At 38.4% G+C, this 23,081-nt stretch overlaps 2 protein-coding genes across 7 annotated transcripts in view; one reads left to right on the top strand and one right to left on the bottom strand.

Annotated features, from left to right (window-relative positions):
- Positions 1 to 14,716, top strand: part of fgf14 (fibroblast growth factor 14) — a 240,026-nt gene extending 225,310 nt beyond the window's left edge. For all 6 annotated transcript variants that reach the window (XM_066686461.1, XM_066686460.1, XM_066686459.1 and 3 more), the window contains 2 exons: positions 9,924 to 10,122; positions 13,916 to 14,716. In XM_066686461.1, coding sequence (XP_066542558.1) covers positions 9,924 to 10,122; positions 13,916 to 14,061 — 345 coding nt within the window. In that variant the 3' untranslated portion in view covers positions 14,062 to 14,716. The remainder of the gene's footprint in view (positions 1 to 9,923; positions 10,123 to 13,915) is intronic.
- Positions 14,717 to 15,285: 569 nt separating this feature from the next.
- Positions 15,286 to 23,081, bottom strand: part of itgbl1 (integrin, beta-like 1) — a 120,687-nt gene continuing 112,891 nt past the window's right edge. The window contains exons 10-12 of the mRNA XM_066685829.1: positions 21,416 to 21,529; positions 18,566 to 18,636; positions 15,286 to 18,241 (exon numbers count right to left, since the gene is read on the bottom strand). Coding sequence (XP_066541926.1) covers positions 18,173 to 18,241; positions 18,566 to 18,636; positions 21,416 to 21,529 — 254 coding nt within the window. The 3' untranslated portion in view covers positions 15,286 to 18,172. The remainder of the gene's footprint in view (positions 18,242 to 18,565; positions 18,637 to 21,415; positions 21,530 to 23,081) is intronic.

The raw sequence follows: 23,081 nt of genomic DNA, 5'->3' as shown, positions 1-23,081 counted from the left end.
GCACTGAGGGATCAAACCCAGGAAAGAATAGAAGGGAATTTACAGAGCTAGAGGCTTGCTTGTTAAAACAATGCTTTAGTGCGAAGGCTTGTGTAGAGGATCCATTAAAGGCCAACGTCTTACATTTGTTTTGACATCCACTTTTGCTTATATTTGTGTGCCATAATTCATTTTGTCTTGACCATTTAAGAAAACCAACCTCTTTTGATCCCCTAGAAATAACTAGGGGGTTCCCTTAATATTGATATACAGTGAAACCTTGACTTATGAGTGAATCAACTTATTTTCCAAGATACGAGCCATCGCTCGGTTGTTTTTTTGCTTTATGATGCAAGCAGAGATCTGAGTTATGAGTGAGTGAACTTACACCGTCTGACACTAGGTATCCCAGCGAGTGTTCAGTTCACATGGTTATCTTGCCATGCAAGCATCTCAGTCATATTGCTGTGTTTTGTAGCATTGTAGCATTAAGTGTGTAACGAGTAAATTACAGTTACACACAGTTACAGTGATAGAGCATAAAAGAAAAACTCCCCCAATCTCCTCCACTTCTGCCAGCATCTTCGTCTGACCTATTAAGGTAAATACACTTCATAGGACCAGTTTATTTCTTTACATTCTCTTTTATTGTGTATTTTTATATACATTATAGGTTATTTATAAAGTACATTTTTGGTCACATAACGAATTAAACTCGTAAGTCAAGGTATTACTGTATATATGTAAAGAACCTCTGTTCTTACTTTTTGCAGTGTATTGTGCACACCTGAACATTTTTGTGTGAGTGTGTGGAGCATTAACTGCTGTTGGCTGAACAAACTTTACAGCAAAATTATGATTAAACATACTTGTGTGCAAAATCACTATTCAAAATGAAGGTAGTGCTGCCTTCATGGCAAAAGGAATCCCATTATAGCTTATTGGTGGGGATGAACATGATTGGTTCGCAGTCACTGTGAGGAGATTTTGAAAATGCAGTGCAATAAACTGTTTACGCTCCGCCTCTTTCCCTGAGTTTGCCTTCTCTGACTGTCAGAAATGACATTGGAGGAAATAAACATGCAATATAACTTTCTTTTTTGTTACTAAGCTTAGTTTTTTTTTATAATTTGTTGGAAGTGTTACAGGATTCTCAGCATTTTGATTTCTTAAATGGAGGTTAGCTTACTGCCCCTGAGACAGATTCTGAAGAAGTACTTTCCAGCACATTCAAGATATGACTGCAGCCTATAAAGGAGCTACAGAATGTTACACAATAATGCTTCCTCTGAGGCACATTTAACACATTCTGTGGCTCCTTCAGAGGCAGCACTCAAGTGTGCAGAATGTACTTATTTTTAAATCTGCCTCAGAGGCAGCAGAATTTTATTGTATGTTTCTGCGGTTTCCTCTAAGGCAGCACCTGTAACTCAAATATGCTGGAATGTACTTTTTCAAGCAAAACAAAATATTGTAATTTTTGCAACACTTCTAACTAATTATGAAACAGAACTAAGTCTAGAGACAAAAAGAAGAAGAAAATTATATTGTTCCCTTTTTTCCCCACAGAATTCTGGGAGTAGGAGCAGGCAAACCACAGAAGTCTAGGTAGAGCTTTACTGGTTTATAATTCACACACTCCCACCTACGGACACTTTTGAGTCACCAGTCAACCTACTAACGTGTGTTTTTGGACTGTGGGAGGAAACCAGAGCACCCGGAGGAAACCGCACGGACATGAGGAGAACACACCAACTCCTCACAGACAGTCACCAGGACCCTGGAGCTGTGTGACCGTGACACTACCTGCTGCTCCGCCGTGCCACCAGCATGAATCTTGTTACAGAAATTATAATAGGACATTAGAAATTATTACGATATAGTACTTGTGTATTCTATAATTAAGTACATTTACAGGTAAATACTTTTGTACTTTTACTCAAGTGGAGATCTACAACGAGGACATTTACTTTTACTGGAGTAATATTTTACCTTGAATATCTGTACTTTAACTCAAGCCAGTTATTAGTACATGGTTTGTGTACCTTGTCAGCTACTGAATATTAGAAAAGTCCGCCCAATATGTGCTAACCAACCGCATTCATCTCTACATGTAGGCTGGTAACCAATCATATTTAATTTACATTTAGAACATTTAGCAGATGTATTTCTTCTGCCTTAAAGGCAGCACTGCCTCCAAATGCATATTGAGTAGTTTTGCACCCAAGTTTTGCACATTTTGCACCCAAGCTGAGATAATTAAACAGGTTAGAAGACCCTGAGGTCCCCAAACCAAGTGCAAGTGCAGGCTAAAGATGTATCAAGGCCCCTAGGAATTAGCTGCAGCTCGAAAAAAAGATCCCTAAAACTGAGAGCTGATGAGAGTAGTGTGGGGGTGATTTCCAACATACTGAAGTCACTCAAAAAAGAGGCAGGTCTCTATGTAACAAAACCTCACACTTCCTTCATGTTGACTCAGCACAGTTTGGATTTGCTTTACAGCATTTATTCCTTGTCAGGCTGTGATGGATCTGAATCTAATAAGTCTGTCTCATATTATATAACTCTGGGGGTTTTAATAGCATGTGTAAGTAAGCAGTGGCTTGTTTCCAAGCTGGCAACAAGTTCAATGTAGAGTTTCCTAGATTTATGAAGCGACAAAGTTATTGAATTAACAGAGGGGGCCTACAAACTTTAATCAATGCAATAAATTGCAGGGTAATGCATTACACAGGACAAACAGCCTTCACAGATGACAACAAATAAAGAGTGATGATCCGCCACGGAAAAAACAAAAATGACTTTGTGGGTCATCTTTCATAGATCAGCGGTGATAATGAGAGAATGATGGTATCAGCACTGGACCTCTTTATGGATGCCTGTAGTATTTTCATGTTCACTATCACATCTCTGTATACACAGAGTAATACAAAGTAAAACAAGACAAGACTGGAGCTCTGTATAGCCTAAATGGAGGTAGCCACATTGTTAGAAAACAGAAATGTAAATTAAAAGACATATAAGAGTGCAATCCTTTACCATGACCGTATAAGGAAGCCTGGGTCTGAGCAGATTTCTCTGAGAGGAAAATGAAGGCTATCTCCAAAATCATCTCTTTCAGGCTATGAATAAAGCTACAAAAACACTGACATAGAGCCTCAACTTAGCAAGGGATGTGGCTAAAAGCTTGAAAGCCTTTGACAGCCATTTCTGATTGTGTCCTGCCATGTGATTTACACAATTTATGTTTGTTTCTTCGTGTTGTTTACTGTAAATAAATAAATGTACTGTTTTTAATTGTTTTTTAACAATGTTCCTTGTCATATGATGGCATGCTATCCTCTGTCATTAGGAGCATAATTCCTTTTACTTTATTGACTAAAAGAAGCAGATTGTTGATAGAATGATAACTGAATAAAGGAAGCTGTGAGGCATTTAGAGGAAACACTTTCACAAAACTATTTCTCAATCCAGCACACAGCAACTTCTGAGCACATAGCACAGAGCATCTCCACTGTTCACACAGCTGAAACACCTGGGCATATTAATCAATACTGTATACTGACCACAGAGTCTGCTCTGCATGACCTTGGTGCCATTTTCTCAGACTGTGTGGACAGGTATCTGCACCATGCAGTAAAATGTTTTCAGAATAAATGTTCAAAAAATTGTTGGTGACTAAAAAACAATTATGTCCCAACATCCTCAGAGTAAATGACACCTATGTCAGTGTGTATACCTGTGTGTATGTATCTGCTCTGAGTTACAAGGTTGTTTTGCAATGATATATACATTATACAAGCAAGCTAATATTCCTACACAAAATAGTACATTTTTTAGGAGAAGGTAAAACACTTGATTTTAATGGGTGTAAAAAGATTTAATTCTAAGTAAATTTGAAATATTTCTTTTTTTGTTCCATATATTATAAAAATGCACACAATGTAAAGGACAGCTCTGTTCAAATTATGGAACCAAAAAACAATCATCTTAAATGTTTTCTTGGGCAGTGACAACAATGATATACAACAATGGTATTTTAACGCTGACTCAAAATGAAGCCTATTAGTAACTTTTATCTATTACATTGGCTTTTTGAATTTATTTGCAGTTCTTTGCAGTACCTTGGCAAGGTTGCCAGATGTTAATTCAGTGAGAAGGGGTGTTAGCCTGCATATAGCAGTGTTTGTATTAGGCAGTTATAATTCAGAGAGTCTGGCAACAATTTCAGGAAGATTTTCATACAGCAAATAAATATTGGAATAGTTTTGTTCAACACATTTCATGATTGCAGACATTTTTGAAACAGCCTTTTTAGTTTCTTCATAGGGAACATTTCTACTGCATGGTACCTACACAACTCAGCTCCACTCTATTGCATCTATGCTTTTCCATTAAGCATATATGGTACCTGGTACCAGGAACTGGGTAATTTTTCAGTCCCTGCTCACCCATGGCTTCAAGAGAGCAGAGTAGAGATTAAACCATGATGTGTAAACCTTGCAGAGTGCTGATTGGCCAAAGAGATTTGTCAATCATGACAAAAAAAACAGACAACCAGCACAGACAACCACCAGATCACATTTGTTTTTATCTCACAAGAGCAGATTGTAAAATTACACTCTTTTGAAGCACTACAAACATTCCTTGGATTAGTGGCTGATGAAAGACTCCTGCAAGAGTTGCAAGGTGCAACAAGGAATGAAAAAAATACAATGATCAGTCGCATGCATGACAAAGCTGTGTTTAACAACACATGAATACACAACATGAATAAACAACATTTAACATCACTGCTGCCATTGTTGTGGTTTCAGATGGCTACTTTTCCCATTAGAGATTGTGTTTTAAATACATTACCAACTGCTTTTGAAACATTGTAGTGGAAATCTAAGCAGGTACCAGGGACCTAAAATTGAATATAGCTGAGTAGGAATGGAAAAGTGCCAATAGTGATATGTGCTTAGACCTGGTCTTCCATAGAAGGATATGAGTGTTGATCACATTATGTAGATGAGATCTTGTTTGGGATTTTCATAAGAACACATTAATGCTGACTGTTACTAACATATAACAGATGTGGTGAAATTATCTGTAAAAACCCTCTGTAAAAAAAGTGTGAAATAACCAGATGCATCTTTTTGATAGATTCCCTTGTTCACACCTTCACCTGTTTACGATTTTAAATATAGTTGTGCCATTCATGTTTTTAAAAGCAGCCTTTGGGATTTTGCTGGATTGAGGGTATAAGATGTCTCCTGGGACTGAGTCATGCTTTGAACAGGTGCTGAGCTCCTGCTGATAGAATAAGACTCCAGTTCTTGGAGCTGCCGACTTTGATTAAAACAAGAACATCTTTAATAGGAACATATATATTTGGCTGGCAGACACAAGTGCGAGAACAAGCTCCTCTCAGGCACAAAGATGAGCATAATGACAGGATCCCATTTTTAACCTTTTAATCCTAAACCCCCCCAAAACCTGCTATTTCTGCCTTTTAATCTTCTCTTCTCAGTTAATAATTTGAATACTCAACAGGATGTCACACTTATTTACCAATGTAATGAACATTATCTAACAACACAGGAAATGTGTAGGTTTTTTTTCTCCTTTATGTCACCTTCCATTTTGAGCAAGCAGATATATGAATAAGAATATATGGCAACCTTTACCTGTAGGTTGTGATTCATAAGGCTATACAGGGCATCTGCATAAGAGTTTTATTACAACTGACATAAATCTACATGGATATATATACAGGTTTATCCACCAAGTGAGGAGCAACAGGTTAAATTGAAGAAAGCAACTTTTATGAAAAAATGTGGTGGAATAAGCCAAAAATATATGTTAAGGACTCTAAAATATCACAATCAGATGGCATTTCATAGAGAGAATATTCATTCTAAAGTATTTCAATCTTATTAGAAGTGTGCTGATTAACAATTTAGAGAGTGGTGAAATGTCAAGTGATGTTTTCAAAGTGATCGTCTCCACTGCTTGCTGGGTGAAAAATTATTTTCACCCAATTATCAGACTGAAATGATAGAAAGTAATGTCACAAGTGAGATGTCTGTTTGTCAATATAATTGTGAAAAATGAGCAAGCATTCCTTTCAACAACAGATGTCAGTACTGTGTGGTTTTGATGGCCACATTAATGCCTCCTGCATTGAGGAAACAACACATATATATATATGTGTCAAAAGAGAAGTAAACATTTTACACCAGTAGAGATATTTCAGCATTTAATCCCAAATGTGATGCACTGAGCCTCTTTTATAAAGGCATATAGTAAGCATGACAGCCCATCACACTCCATGGGGAAAATTTTTACTCTGAATAAAAAAGGACAAAGAGTTTCAGACAGTGTAAGAATTGTTAAGACATTGACCCTTGCCCTGAGAATATTACACACACACCAAATTGAATTTATGGAATAGAAAAGTAAAGTATGTCCTTGTATGCTCATGGACCGGAGATGCACAATTGGATCTGGTGTTTGGGCAACTAAATCTACTTACGCTGTGTAAACTCCAGCCAGCATTGAGAGTCAAGGTGAAGCAGGAGAGATGAGTGTGCTATGAATGGATATCACTTTATCTCTGAAGATCTGCTTATGTCACCTGCTCAAATCAGACATCATTAGACTGAGTGTGAGTGTCTGCCTCTATATTAACTCTGAGACACAGCTGTTGTCCTTCAGTGAATGAGATTATCCAATCAGTTGCTGAGGTTTGTATATCATCAAAATACATAGGTGCTGGTCATAAAATTAGAATATCATGAAAACGTTGATTTATTTCAGTAATTCCATTCAAAATGTGAAACTTGTATATTATACTCATTCATTACACACAGACTGATATATTTCAAGTGTTTATTTCTTTTAATTTGATGATTATAACTGACAACTAATGAAAACCCAAATTCAGTATCTCAGAAAATTAGAATATTGTGAAAAAGTTCAATATTGAAGACACCACACTCTAATCAGCTAATTAACTCAAAACACTTGCAAAGGCCTTTAAATGGTCTCTCAGTGTAGTTCTGTAGGCTACACAATCATGGGGAAGACTGCTGACACCTTACACACGGTGGCTTGGTGGTTAGCACGTTCGCCTCCCAGCACTGGGATCTTGGGTTCAAGTCCCATCTGGGTGGAGTTTCCATGTTCTCCCCGTGTCTGCGTGGGTTTCCTCCGGGGGCTCCGGTTTCCTCCCACAGTCCAAAAACATGGAGGGTAGGTGAATTGGCTTCTGTAATAACTGTCCTGGTTTGTGAGTTAATGAGTGTGAATGTGTGTGTGCCCAGATATAGATTGGCACTCTGTCCTGGGTGAAATCCTAGTGCCCGATGCAGTCCTCCAGGTGGACGGTCGTTTCTGGTTGAGAGTACACTGTGCGCGTTTGGCCAGTGTGTGTGTGTGAATTGAGCGTTCTGAGCAGTGTAGATTGTAAAGCGTCCTTGGGTGTCAAGAAAGGCGCTATATAAGTGTATAATAATAATAAAAAAAAAAAAAATAATAATAATAATAAAAAAAAAAAAAAAAAAAAAAAACAAGCAGGGCAAGACACAAAAGTTCATTGCTAAAGAGCCTGGCTGTTCACAGAGATCTGTGTCCAAGCACATTAATAGAGAGGTAAAGGGAAGGAAAAGATGTGGTAGAAAAAAGTGGAGAGGATTTTGAAATAAAACCCCCAAAGACTGGACTGCAGACAGTGCTTCAAGAACCACCACACAGATGCTTGCAACCAACAGAGACACTGTCAGAAATATCTCACCTGTGCTAAAGACAAAACATACTGGACTGCTGCTGAGTGGTCCAAAGTTATGTTCTCTGATAAAAGTAAATTTTGCATTTCCTTTGGAAATCAATGTCCCAGAGTCTGGAGGAAGAGAGGAGAGGCACAGAATCCATGTTGCTTGAAGTCCCGTGTAAAGTTTCCACAGTCAGTGATGCTTTGGGGTGCTATGTCATTTGCTGGTGTTGGTCCACTGTGTTCTCTGAGGTCCAAGGTTAACGCAGCCGTCTACCAGGACGTTTTAGAGAACTTCATGCTTCCTGCAGCTGAGCAACTTTATGGAGATACAAATTTAATTTTCCAACAGGACTTGGCACCTGCACACAGTGTTAAAGCTACCAGTACCTGGTTTAAGGACCATGGTCTCCCTGTTCTTAATTGGCCAGCAAACTCTCCTGACCTTCACCCCATAGAAAATCTGTGGGGTATTGTGAAGAGGAAGATGCAATACGCCAGACCCAACAATGCAGAAGAGCTGAAGGCCACTATCAGAGCAACCTGGGCTCTCATAACTCCTGGGCAGTGCCACAGACTGATTGACTAGGAGCCCCAACTAAGAATTGAGTGCTGTACATGCTCATACTTTTCATGTTCATACTTTTCAGTTGGCCTGCGTTTATAAAAATCTTTTTTTAATTGGTCTTAAGTAATATTCTAATTTTCTGAGATACTGAATTTGGGGTTTTCATTAGTTGTAAGGAAAATAAATAAACACTTGAAATATATCAGTCTGTGTGTAATGAATGAGTATAATATACAAGTTTCACTTTTTGAATGGAATTACAGAAATAAATCAACTTTTTCATGATATTCTAATTTTATGACCAGCACCTGTATACCATCTTCTACCAGGAGGGGATAACATGCAAGGACTGATGACCAGAGATGATCAGATACATCTAAACTGTAATACAAATTATTAGTTGACTAGCAATGCTGAATGCTGTGTTTGTGTTATGTATTTCAGTTTTCCTAAAATAATATATTTAAACATGGAATTTTTGCAGTAGATTAGATGCTTTAACCACATTTTTGGGATTATACAAAAATATATAATATGCAAAATATAAACACAATGCATGGAGTAGTTGCTGTGGTCATTTATATCAGTTTGCTTATAAAACATATCTACATCCAATTTGTAAAAATTGACTCAGATCTCAGTTTTAGAAGTCATGTTAAAGCATTTACTAGGTCTGCATTTTATCACCTTAATAACATTCAATGATTAAAGATTTTCTGATTAAACCAGACCTGGAGATATTCATCCATGTCTTTAGTGCTAGCAGGACTGATTACTGTAGTGGTCTGCTAAATGGAATTCCAGAAAATTCTATTAAACAGCTTTGGCTGATTCAAATTGCACATGCCAAAGTTTTCACTAGACACATGACCCCCACTCTTAAATCATTAATAAACTTTAAAGTACTGTTACTGGTATACATATGTCTTAGGACTGGCATATTTATCTAATATGCTACAGAGATATGAGCAATAGCAATAATCTCAGGTCACTAGGTATGAGCCTGCCTCAGCTAAAGACTATACATGGAGAAGCAGCATTTAGCTTCTATGGAACCAGTTGACATATAACATTAAAAGAGCCCTGACACTAGACATGTATAAATCTAGACTAAAACATTCCTATTTGAACAGGCTTTCAGCATAGTTAAATAATACGGTTCATTTTTATTTTTTAGTATTTTTATATATATATATATATATATATATATATATATATATATATATATATATATATATATATATATATATATATATATATATATATATATATATATATGTGTGTGTTTGCACTATTTTAATTGTTTTAGATGCCTTCTCTGTATCGATTCATATTCTTAGTTGCTTTTTAGTCTTCTTTCACTGTTTCAGTAAAGCACTATGAAAGCCATTGTGTATGAAATGTGCCCCATTTATAAACTTGCTTTTCCTTGCTTTGTCTTGTACTACATTGCTGTGTGCACAGATCATTAATGCTGTTTGATCAAGGAATATACGTTTGTTCATTTTATGGTCAAATTAGACCATATGCAACTTTGATGAATAAGAGGTTTTGAGTAGTGTTGAAGTCTATATTAATAATAACCATTCTCTCTCTCTCCCTTTTCCCCTCTTCTCACAGGAGCTTTTTACGGCAGAATGCAAGTTCAAAGAGTCTGTGTTTGAGAACTACTACGTGATCTACTCGTCCATGTTGTACAGGCAGCAGGAGTCAGGCAGAGCCTGGTTCCTGGGCCTCAATAAAGAGGGCCAGGCCATGAAGGGCAACCGTGTGAAGAAAACCAAACCAGCTGCTCACTTCCTTCCCAAGCCATTAGAAGGTAATAACTGTTCTGGGTCTTCCTCTGACCTCAGGAGAGGATCTTCTTCTTCTTCCCCTTTTCTCATAAATTATAGAATGACAATGAACCGTATAGGCTCTGAAAAGGCCAGATGTTTATTTAATTATTTTTTTCACCAAAAATACTGCACCTCCATAAACTGTGTAGATACACATTAATAACAAATGCAACAACAGAGCAGCTACTGGTTATGTATTCAGTGTCACTGTGATAGCTACTGTGATTACACCTAATGATATATTAACTGTCAAGGTACACTGTAATTACATCTGAAGCCAGTACACTTGTGCATTTACATATGCAGGACAGCAGTAATAATGAATATATCACTGCTATTTATATTGCCGCTGTGTTTGTAGTTAACATGTAATTACACAGGTATTAAAGACAATACATGTTGAGACCAATACTCTTTGTAAATGTCAGGTGTTCAAGTGTATTCTAATTGTACACTGAGGTTTACTGGATATATCTGGCTAGAGTAAACCTGTTTGCTTGCTTAAAAAAGCATGATTAATAGGCAATTTGCATAATGATGATGATGCGAATGATTATAATGATGTTTACAGTAAGGACAAAATTTGATGGTCTCACTCATTAATATGATGCATTTCCTAGTTGTTATCTAGTTGATCTCTTTCTGGGAAAATCATTGCTGTTCAGTGAAGCCTGTTTATTTTGGCCTCTAAAACCTGCTTGATTAATCATCTGAAAAATCAGTAGTTATAACTACACCATTGAGCCACCACATTATAACCATCTGCCTAATATCTTTGCTGTCTAAGTGATGTCCAACATGTATCTCTATTTTATGTTGATTTTTGCATTACTACGTCATTTGAGCATAGCAGCTGTCCATCACACTGGGTGAATATATCATGATGGATGAACCAATAAATATGCTTAAAAAATTTTTGGAATAAAATCTTTAACATTGACTTCCGTGGAAAGTTAAGAAGGTTTTTGAACAGCAACAATATGCTGTTGGTTCAGAGGCATCAGCGGTTGTGCATGTGCTCTTCTGAATCTGGCACCAAGCCATTAGCAGCAGATCCTTCTTCAAGTTTTCTAAGTTGCCAGGGGGTTAAGTTGTACATCACACAGATGCTTGATCGAACTGAGGCAAGGACAATGCTGTTACGTTCCTGGAACCTCAACGTGTAAATGTTTGTGGAGTGATAGGGACCATTACCCTGTTGTAAGAGGCCACCTCCATCAGGCAGGACAATTGCCTTGGAGGGTTGTTCACACTGCCCAGAACATCTTAATCGCTCCACTAACAGCAAATTGGGCAGATGGACATAATGTTGACCTCAGAACTGATCATCCAGCATCAGTAACTGACCTCCCCATTGTTCTCATGGCTGAATTCTATTCCATTTAAAAAAGAAATGTTTCACATCTAGTGTTAAGTCATCAGAGAGGAGGGTAATCTGTTACTGAAACAAAGGAGGGAAATGACACAATAATACCATTAATATCAAAATGCTGTATGACCTAGCGTTATTAATCAATAGCTTGAAATGAAGGACATGAGTAATGTTTTCACTTGGCAAATCATCTAAAGACAGAATATGGCCAGAAGGTACAGATGACAGTATGTGCTTTCCAGAGTACACGTAAGCATTGATATGGATGCCCTGGCTTTCGTATCATTCCTCAAGCCCTGGCTTCCCCACAAATCTTTATTTGTGGTTGGAGATGTAATTTATAATGATGGGTGGCTTTTATCATTTACAGCAATGGTTTGTGAGGGAACTGACAGGACAGTGCTGTCGGAGTGTGAGCAACGTCCAGACTTTATTACAGCTCGACATTTGTTCGCCTCACGCACCTCTCACTCCCTTTTTGATTTGTGTGCATTGTGTGGCCACAAATGCAGAGAGGCCTTCAATAAGGGGCTGCAATAGCACATACTCACAGAGAAAGAGAGGGAGGATCTCAGTAACAGCTCAGAACAGGGCTTTTTGGTGCATGGAGAAGCTGAGTTTCGGTTACATAAGCAGCCAAATGTGTCCCTGAAGAACAGGACCCGTTCCTTTACAGAAACTTAGCATAAGCTGCAGCCTCAGTGACAGCCTGTCTGAACTCTGACAAACTCACACAGGCTCTGTCAGAGCTGCCCTAATGAACGCTCTCTTCTCCCCCAAGCAAAAGTCTCGAGTTTGAATGTGATGGCTGGCATTATGCCAAGCTTGGGTTATTTACAGCTTCATTACTCCACCTGGACTGTGCTGCAGTTTGTCCCCAATCTTCAGTCTTGTTTCATTTGTGAATTTTCATTTTTGGAGGTGTCAGATTGAACACATTAAATTATTAATTGCACCCATTAAATAAATAAACCAAAAAATAAAAATAATAAATTTCTTAATTAGCTTTGGTTTGAGCTTTGGATCCATTCTTATTTCCTCAAAATGGGGTTTGTTTCTTTTTCCAGTTTGCCCCACATTAAAGGTGACAAATTACATCACATCCTATTTTTCAGAACATAACACAGTCCTGAAGTCTCAGTGAAATGTCTGTGACATGCTTTGGTCAAAATATCACAAGGGTCAAGCACTGTTCTCATCCTGTGTAGACTTCCCAGTTCAGAATAATCCGTTTTAGTGCCTATTCCATTAAATAATAATGGGCTCACACCCTGAGCCTGCAGCAGATTGCCTATTGCCTATTGCTTTAACATTTCTCCTCTGTTTTCTTATTTTTCTGATTTCATTTTTTCCCAATTTTGCTTGATTCCTTTTAATTTAATTTAATTTAATTCTCATGTTCATGATTTTGTGATGTCCTGTTTAAATGGTGCAGCAACAGAGTCACCTGACACAAATGTACCTCCTGCACAACTGACCTGAGAAAATACCAAATAAGTTAATTTCAGCTCCTGGCACAGTGAAACTGAATTTAAAAATGAATAATAATTACTAAATAATAAATGAATAAAAATGTTTTAAAATGTGTAAAATATAAGAGATGGAGAGCTTTGTTCAAAATGTTTAGGAATCCCTAAGCACTGTCTGAGATGCTTTAAAGTGATTTGTATATGATTGGCCAATTTCTTATGTCAGCGTAATTACGTCCAATGGTAATAGACTGAAGCTTCAGCATTGTACAGCAGGTGCAACACTTAATAACAGTAACATCATGGAACACTACTGAAACATTAGTGTGAAGTCAGTTTGAATGTGATTATTATTACTGGGATAGCTACAAGTTTGGCAAGTTTAAGACTGGTTTAAACCAAGTAATTTAGTGCATAGTGTATAACTTATATCACTCCACTTTGCAGGCATATTCTAGAGAAAGCTATTGTGAAGAACAATGTACTGTTGAAAAATGTTGCTTAGCAACAATTCTGTCCAAGTCCAGTTGTAAATGCCTTTGTGTGGGTGGAGCCAAAAAATATATATATTAAATAAACAAACTAATTGCTTATTACTGTTTACTGTTTGAAATGATGCTTGCAGAATTATGCTACAAAATGCAGTACCCAGCTTGCAGTTGTGCAAAATATTTTGGGTTTAGTGAGACATGGTGATTCTCTGGTGGGTCAGTGACTCCCTGGTACTGGAAATGAAATTAGTAAACAATTCCGTCGTGGTACCTTCTCTTGTAGATCTAATTAGAACAGGGCTATCTTTACTGTACCTAAGAAACAGACTTTATTATATAGATATAAATAAAATACAGCTGTGCATCCTCCTCAAACAAAGGTTTGTTGGTATGATAATGTATGTAACGTTTTCTCCCTCTCTCCTCTGCTCTCCTCCTGCAGTGGCGATGTACAGAGAGCCATCATTACACGACGTAGGGGAGACAGTGCCCAAGGCAGCCGTGTCTCAGAGTAAAAGCACAAGCGAACCAGCCGTGATGAACGGAGGCAAACCAGTCAGCAAGCCCGAGAGCAAGCCCAGCACATAGCGTGGCCTTGAACTGACCACGCCAGAGACCCCTGCCCCCAGAGAGAGAGCCAGACTCTCCCTGTCCCGTCTGTGGATCCGGTCCAGACGAGCCCATCTTCCTCCTCTCCCCCTCTCCTCTGACTCTCTCCCTCCACTTGGCGGATCGATCGAGGGAGCTGCGGACAAGAGCCACGCTGTGGAGGCTCCGACTGGACGAAGCAGCTCCACCTGCACCTTGGAATGCCCTCCCGGATACGGAATGCCTTTCTTTAACCCCCCCGAAACACAATAAAACCGCCACCCTCGTTTCCTGTGACTGTGACAATCCGTGAAAGGCGGGGACGGGTGCGTCGTTTGATGACGTCTCTTTCTTTCTTCAGTTTATTTATTTATTTATTTATTTATTTATTTTTGTCCTTTTGGGGCCTATAGCGGCAGTGTCTATTTCAGATCTATTTTCTATACACGGTGAACACCAGCTATGCTCTGGAGAAATAATTCGCTACAGATGGACTTGAGAAAAAAAACTGTAAGACATACAGGACGCTCCTCTAAAAATTTTTATAGAGTCTGTTCCTGTGTCTCCTGCTCAGTGTCTCTTTTTCTCACTTTCTCTCTCTCTTGTGTTCTCTCTCTCTCTCTCTCTCTCTCTCTCTCTCTCTCTCTCTCTCTCTGTCGCTCACTCTCTCCTTTTGTTCTGTTGAGCACTATAGGGGCTATGTTGGATTTGATTGATTGATTGTTTATTTATTTTCTTGGTCTATTTTGTTTGTATTTCTCTCAAATACTTTCACATACATTTCGTGTGCACATATCCAAGTTGTCCCAAAAGTGCACACCCACCTACATGTGTGCATATGTTCCGTGTGTAGGACTGAGATGCCAGTGGTGGCTTGTTTTTTCGCAGGGAATCATTCAGGAGGACTTGGTCAATGCTGTGTCCACAGAACCATGGCCACCATCTCAGGCTCAGCACTGGCGTTTTGTTTTGGGTTTATTTATTTATTTATTTTTCTCTCTTTCTTATTTTAGCGTCCAGAAAGAGAGACGCCAGAAGCTGGCCAAGCACTTAAGGCCATTTTTTTTTACCAGCGTTTGCTGTGGCGTATACATATCGATATTGAATTTCCACCAGGGCGCCTCCTGCCTCCATCCCCTACACCCCCCCCCCCCCCCCCATATAAGAGAGGAATTTGAATTCTATTTTTGTTTATGTTTCTTTACTATTAGTTTTAGAGCACAGGCTCTAGGAACATCTATAGGCCTTGTAGGCCTCGGTCCCTTAGAAGGCGCTGTTTCCTCCAAACTATGGGCTATTTCTTGAGACCCACTGAGCGGAGGGGTCGGTCTACTCGGAGGCAGCAAGCTAAAATGGCTGAGTTTATGTAGGCGCCATTACTATCGGCTGCATCACCTCCTATTTCCGTTCAGCAAAAGCATGGGCAAGGTTAGTATTGTGTTCTGTTCTTGCAGTGCGATGCAAAGCAAGAGATGGCTTATATATGACAAATGTTTTCACTGTATACAACAAAGTAACAAAAAAGCTTTAAAAAATAGATTTTTAATGACTAGATATTACAATTCTAAATAAGGAGACTTTTTTTCTTCCTAGCTCAGCATGCAGAGTCCAGTACTGCTCATATTGGCCTATCTTGTGCCTGTGATGACCTCTAACCCAGCATGCAAAAACATGTACCCAGTCTGTGCTGGGTTAAAGGTGCCTCATGCCCCCAACACCCCCCTCCTCCCACGAGAAAAAATACACCCAACACAGACACACCCAAACACACACAGTAGCTTACAGAGTACATTCACCCTCTCAGTTCCCATCCCAATCCGCTGAGGTTAATCCTGAATTTGACCAAAGTTTCTCCATACATCCAATATCCCAGACCCACCCACGTCCAGTTAAATGCAGTGGGCAGTGCTAAAAAGCTAAAAGCCCACTCTCACAACTTTCGTTCTTTTGCTCACTGTGATCAATAATCATAAGATACATCCTCATAACAGAACTGACCCTCTTTGCCTTCCTTTAGTTAATCTTGGATGGGTGCGATTAAAGTCCTTAGAATAAATACAGTTCTTTAAAAACAAAAACAACCACAAAAAAAAGACTAAAGGCACCTATTAATTAACCATCTGCATGCGTTTCCTTAAGGACCAAAGTATGAGAAATGTAGAATGGATTACTAGTCAGCATCAAATGAATGGGCATGATATCTTAAGGTTTTTCTCATACTTTCTCTCTGGATTGGACATCATAGCACTTTGGGTTCTGAGTCATCATCTAACTTGTGACTTTCTTAGTGCATTAGCAAGGATTATCCGACTCTATCAGCGGATTTGATATGAAGCCTGTCTTGCTTTAACAGTTGTTTCCTAGTTTTAATGAATACGATTTTTCGAATGTTATTATGTAGACTGAAGCTGGGCTGCTCAATTGCAAATATACTCAAGGCTTCATTGGAAGACCTTCTATTTTCTGGAATTTATTGGGATTTATGATTATGATTATGAGCTAGTTTCTTATTAGGGAGTGTTCAAGCACATTAGTTAGACTTACATATTTGACTGTATAACTGCTACTTTAATGCTAGAATGACATGCAGTACTATCCACACAAGGGAGCTTCTACCATTCAAATCCAGTTGAGGGCTGGTGTCCCACTTCTGCATAAAGCATCGACCATTCATTCTCTCCAATGAACTCTACATGCTGGGCTAACGTGCCCTGCAAACCAGTTGACTGGTTATTAATGAAGGTTGAATTTATTTTTGTAAATGAGTGGTGAGTAAACGTACATCTGTATGTCTGACTGTTCGACTGTTCCTTTAGATTTCCTCTTGCAGATGTTTCTGAGTTGTGTTCTGTTTCATGCAGGTCGTGTGTGATAATCGGCTGTTTCGTTAGTTTTGTCTTTTTCCTTGTAATTCTTTTTCATTGCGGTCTTCATTATGTGTTTTTTTTTTTGGGATTTTATAATTACTTTAATTACCTTACTTTGACCATGATTTCATCTGTTGCATGGGAAGAGGATGGCATTTAAGAACTGCATGTTGTAGGCTATGTGTATCCAGAAATGTTGGTATGTTCTGCTAATTTTACATACATATATGCAAAGAGTTTGTCTGCACTTGTACAGTTTGTGTTGGTTGTATACACAGATACAACATATTGAATAAAATATTTATATAAAGGTGTACTGTAATGTCAGTAAGAAATTTAATGCAATACTCTGTGCAGTATATTACTGTACCCAGTCTTTTTGATGAATTAAGCTGTTGGCTGATACTGAACAGCATGATTTGGACAAAGCAGACCTTTATTCCCTAGTTTTCATACTACTTGGAATTTCTCTTCAGGATATGACATGAATGCTTAAGCATGGACATATGCACATATACATATATACGTATGCCCCAGTCAAAGAGAGATTCCACTGATTTTTCAGAATTTCTGTATCACCCTCCTTCTGTACAGTGCTAGTCAACGGTGCAGTTATTGTTCTTCTCCAAATGTGTTGAGCTGTCCACTGGGGTTGGGTTGATGGCAGTTTGAAAAGAAACATTGGGTGGCTCACGTCTTGGATAGAGCATGTGCTTACGTTGTAGCGTTGTCAGAGGCATTTTCAGGAATCCTATCACCATGAATGTGAACAATAATGATTGAGAAATCTTCTCTTGAATGGAACAATTTACAAGAAAACAATCTAAAAACATTGCTTACACCTTCATAATTAAATTATAGAGACAATAAGAAACACGGGTCAAATTCCCCTTTAAAGAAGACCACTGCATACAGATTAATATATCAATATGATTCACTGGCATTGTATCTCAAAAGATTTATTGTAAAGCATTATACATTTGCAAACAATGTCTCCTTCTTAGTCTCACAGAATTATTTCAGAACATTTTATAGTGACTGGTTTCCATGATTTTAAGAAAAAAACTAAACATTAAAAGTCAATCCAAAAAAAACTAAAAGCCTGATTGCAGGGTATAACTTTGGTTTTTAGACATCACTAAATATTTACGAGGAATGCACAACAAATTCTCATGAATTTCTCCACTCGATAATAATACTCTGACAAATCATAACCTGGATGGGAAGATGTTTTTCTTCATCTATTATTGTTTGGATCCTGCCCATGTATTCGCATCTTCTTGTGTGTCGCTCTGGAATCTATGTAAGCGTTCCTATAAACAGATTTCCATACATATAGTTGTATTAGAAACACAGGTATACAAAATATTTGTGTCTACATACCAACATGTCTCTTGCTCCCATGATTGTTTGACGTGCATACAAAGAGGAAAAACAATGTTTTAATAAAGAAAATTTGTAACCGGTACAATGAATTCTGTTATATAAGTGAAGTCAAGAAATATATCCCAAGTTCCAAGTGCTTCTCTTTTATTGGAACATCCACACGCCCATAAATGCTTTCTCTGCAGCAGCCCTATCTGTTTTGATTAAAACAGTCTCTAGAAAGTGTGTCCATGCTAGTATTCCTCCCCCACCCAGATCTCGCAGGCGTTTCCTGTCCAACCGTCCCAGCACTCACAGGTTCCACAGTTACACACTCCATTCCCTGCAATGAGAAGAGAGAGGAGGGACTGTCATTCAAACATTCTACAAGCCTGAGAAGTGTAAAACTGTCAACTTTTACTGCACTTACTTACATATTTTACAAAAACAAAGAAAAAACAGCTAATTGCACATTGTTTTACCAATCCATCAGCTGAGATATTTTCCTTAGGCTCCTTACTGGCTCCCTGCAGCTAGGGCTCACTGTGGGTTATTACTATAGAGCTCCTCATAAACACCACTGTGTTGTTTAGTCTTCTTCTAATGTTTAAAAGGACTGGGTGCTCAGATGGGAGCTTCAGCTGACTTCATCACACACATGATAACAGCTGAGATGTGTCAGATCCGGAAGTTGGTAGTAACTGGTTACATTTACTCACATGCATGTACTTAAGAACAATTTTGGTACATTTTAATCCAATCCAAATCCCATTGTCCTCCAAGCCACAGTGGAGAGACAGCATCTGGAGGCCTTTACATAGTGGAAAGAACTCCAAATACTGAAAACCATGAAATGAGGTGAGAATTTTGCTATATTTCACCTCCAAAAATGAGTAAAATGAGAATTATTTTTTCTGTTACAGTTACATTACACAACTAGGAACTGACTCAAAATTCGGAAAGCTGCTAATTGCATAAAATTAAACGAAAAGTGCTACAAAATGAAACAGCTCGAGCTACAAATGATTTTCTGTGACAATTCAACCACGGGCAAGCTACAGTGAAACATACCATTCCACCCTAAAATATGAAGCACTTCTGAATAAACAAAAACAGGAGAGGGGTTTGTCTTGCTGTGAGAACACCAGTTCTCCAAAACTATCTGTAATGCCTCTAAACCATCTATTTCATGAGCTGCTGCTCTTGTATTTTTGGAAGGTACTTTTACGTGAGCCATTATGTTATCAAAACAACAATAACTCTGTGGATAAAGGATACTCAGATATATTTTGAATATTTTAACTTGAATATTCAATATAATTTTTGGTTGCTGCCAAGCACTATCTGCTGAAAACAGGGACATTTTTTTTTCCTTGGACCAGTAGTCACTTACACGTATAGACGAGTGGGTTTGAACTAACCTTTTAATTTTGGCGGGTAGGTTTTACCATGTTAATTGATGTTCGGAGTCACTCAAACTGTTGGACTTCTAATTTGCAGCCCATGAAATTAAGCAGCAGGCATTCCTAATACATTATATTTTCCACATCACTCAACAATTTACATGTAATGAGAAACTCTTGATCAAGACGCCATGAAATTCACCAATGCAAAATTAGTATTCTCAACATGGTCGGCATGTTTTTGCATGATTATACCTCTAAAGGTCAGCGGCATTACTCTTGCCCTAGGAGGGTAAAAATGCCTGCTTGTTTGTATTTATACATAGTTTTCTTGTCTACTCAAAAAACAAGTATTCCCATTGCAACATAAAAAATGTTGTAATAATCCTTATCCATAAATGACATATGCCCTAATCACTAATATGCTAATCAGTGACATTTAATATTTACAATAGTGTTCCGCCTGTTTTAACTGCTCTTTTGTTTGTGTGGGAGGACTGGGATAATTGCTTGAATAACTCCGCAGCTCATAATGAAGGCAGGATTCCTAGAATTTAACCACTAGAGTTTATCTGCTTTTTCCTAGAATTTATCCACTGTTTAAAGACAACTCCAAATATCATTAGGACCTAGAACTACAAGCAGATCAAAATATAAGCTTGCGAAGCCCATACCCTCAAGGGGTGTGGGCGGGACGGGGCTCCTCAGGCACACTTTTCATTTGGCTACCAACAATAAAAAAAAAAAAAGTAGGAATATGCTGATTTGCTTGAAAACATTTTAGTCCTTATTGATAATAAACATGAAACAAACAGCTATTATAACTAATTTCTATGACTTTATTATATCTCATACAGTATATGATCAGAGGAGACATTCGAGAAATACTCATTCAGTGAGTGGGGGAGGGTGGGAAACCTGTCACCCCTTGATTTCAGGACAGTGCTGTAAAATGAATTACAGTCTGCAGCTGTAGGGAGAGCCCAGGAGAGAAAAAAAGAAAAATCTTACATAGTTTTCTTTTACTTTAACTTTTAATAGCTTAAAGTCACAATGCTCAATATCTAGTGTCACCTAGGGAAGTGTCTAGTCCCCAGCACTGGCCTGGAGCAGGGGGGGCTGTGATCTCTGGAGTAACTGAGCGCCATCCAGGGATGTGGTGAAGTGTCTATTGTGATCCAGAATCAGTACTGGGACTCCCTAATGTAAATGTGCCTGAATGCCATCAAATCCTCATAGCAATCTTCCAACTACTAGTGTAACCATTCTCAGAGGAGTAAAGGTTGTTAATGCAACAAATTGGGGGCCACAGTCCAAATAAATAAACATGACCTTAGAAGATTTGTAGGAGGATCAGGTGCCCACATATTATTGGTGATTTTTATATTTTATTTTAATGTATTGAATTATTATAAGGGTCTGTGTGCTCTCTGTTGAGTTTCCTGTCTGTTGAACTTCAGCCAGGGGTGTTAGAGGAAGAGAATGAAGCAGTGGAGCTTCACTGACTGGACAGCTCAGTGTAAGCCTGGCACTGAGCTATCTAATCCACCAATCAAATTGAAGTCACACCAAAGCCAGCCAGGAGCCTTCAGAAAGAACAAGCAAGCAACAAAGCTGGGGAAGTGTGTGTGTGTGTGTGTGTGTGTGTGTGTGTGTGTGTGCGTTTGTATGTATGTGTGAGTGCATGTGGAGGTGTTAAATGGTGTATGTGAACTGTACCTGTACAGATCAAGCCGTCATGCTGGTCACACTCCCTGTCATCACATTCGCAGAATTCACCAGAAATGTACCACTCCTGTGGTGAACAGATGCACTTCCCACAGTGACAAGAGCCTGAAACACATAAAACAGCTCTGAGGCCAGAGCTATGCTTAATATTGGTGCAATTTATATTGCAACATTATGAGGTGACGAAGCTTATTTATGTCTGTAATGGCACTACATGTGAATACACATCAGAATATTAGGAATTTATAATCAAATATCACTTTATACCTATTTTGCATAATTTTTGCATTTTCCCATAGGGTTTAACATTCAAATATTTTTTACTTCAAACCCTGTTATATTCTAGCATTAAATCCTTGATATTTTTGAAACAGGCATATAATGGGACCTGAGCTTGGTTTTAATGAAAAGTTAGATTAAATATTCATAGCATATACAGCTCTTGGTCAACTGTAGAACAAATGTGACTGCAACGTTTTGCCAACATTTGAGTCTTTGAACAAAAGTATATGTGATTTTTTAAAAATATAATTCTGTAATTCTGAATATCCTTTAGCCCTGACCTGGTACTCAAACTAGCAGCCTTGCACATTCTGTTTGTGTCTGCCTGCTTGGGTGTGTGAGGATGCAGGGCATCCCATATCTAAAATTATCCCCAAATCAGGTGCACATAAGCACTCCAATATACAACAAATGCACCCTGCTTGCAAATATATTAGAGAAAAGTACACTGTGTGCAATTCAAATATTTTATTCATCTTACCCTTTGACAAGACTGAATGGGGATATGGAAGGAAACACACTACATAGTTACCTTGTTAATGACTTTTACAGTTAAAGAGGGCTTGAGAGATATAGATGTTTATGTCAGCTGGCATGAAAGAGTTATTAATAAACACCTGCAGTAAAGTATTACTGACAGTTTTTAGAATTCAGTAGATCTACTCTGGAAGCATGTTTTCTGGAGTTTCATTAATGCAAACCAAAATAGATATTCTTGGAAAATATTGTGATACTGAAATTTAACCCTACCATCCAGCTCTATTTTGGTGAACTATAGTAGCTGCACTTATGCTAGCGGATCAAATACGAATTTCACAACCATTTCGGCTAAAGAGTAAAATGTATTCCTCTCAGGACACTGACAGGTTACACACTGATAATAATAGCCTGGGCTCTTCTGACTCGGCCTTGTGGAATCCTGACTCGGAGCATCCTTCAGCTGTTCAAGGGCAAGTGGTGGAGGTTATGGGAGGATAATATGGTGCTAAAGTTCCAAGGTGGGTGGGGAGCAAACATTTCCCCATGTCTCCTTGCTTTTCAAAGCCCAAAGATGCACACTGCTGCTCCCCTGTCTCTATTTATACCTTTAGAACAGGTTTGAAGTGGAGACTTTGAAAAGACGAGAGGCTTATGTTTGCGTCTGGCTTATGAATGTGCATGCATGTATAAGAAAGAAAGAGAGGGAGACAGAGTCAGGGTGGGAGGGAATGGTGATCTATTTCTTACAACTGTGTTGGAGGCAGATAAATGTACTCATCTTCATTTAGATGCCACTGGTACAGCACTAAATCCTGCTGACACAACTCTCCCTTTCTGGATGCTTACTGTCCTTATTTTGCAGTTTTTAGGCAGTTCACTTTTAATTAGGCATTTC

This window comes from Hoplias malabaricus, chromosome 12 (genome assembly GCF_029633855.1).
Source record: "Hoplias malabaricus isolate fHopMal1 chromosome 12, fHopMal1.hap1, whole genome shotgun sequence".
Classification (NCBI taxonomy): domain Eukaryota; kingdom Metazoa; phylum Chordata; class Actinopteri; order Characiformes; family Erythrinidae; genus Hoplias; species Hoplias malabaricus.
Note: the sequence above shows the minus strand (reverse complement) of the source record. Positions and strands in the feature narration are given on the sequence as shown.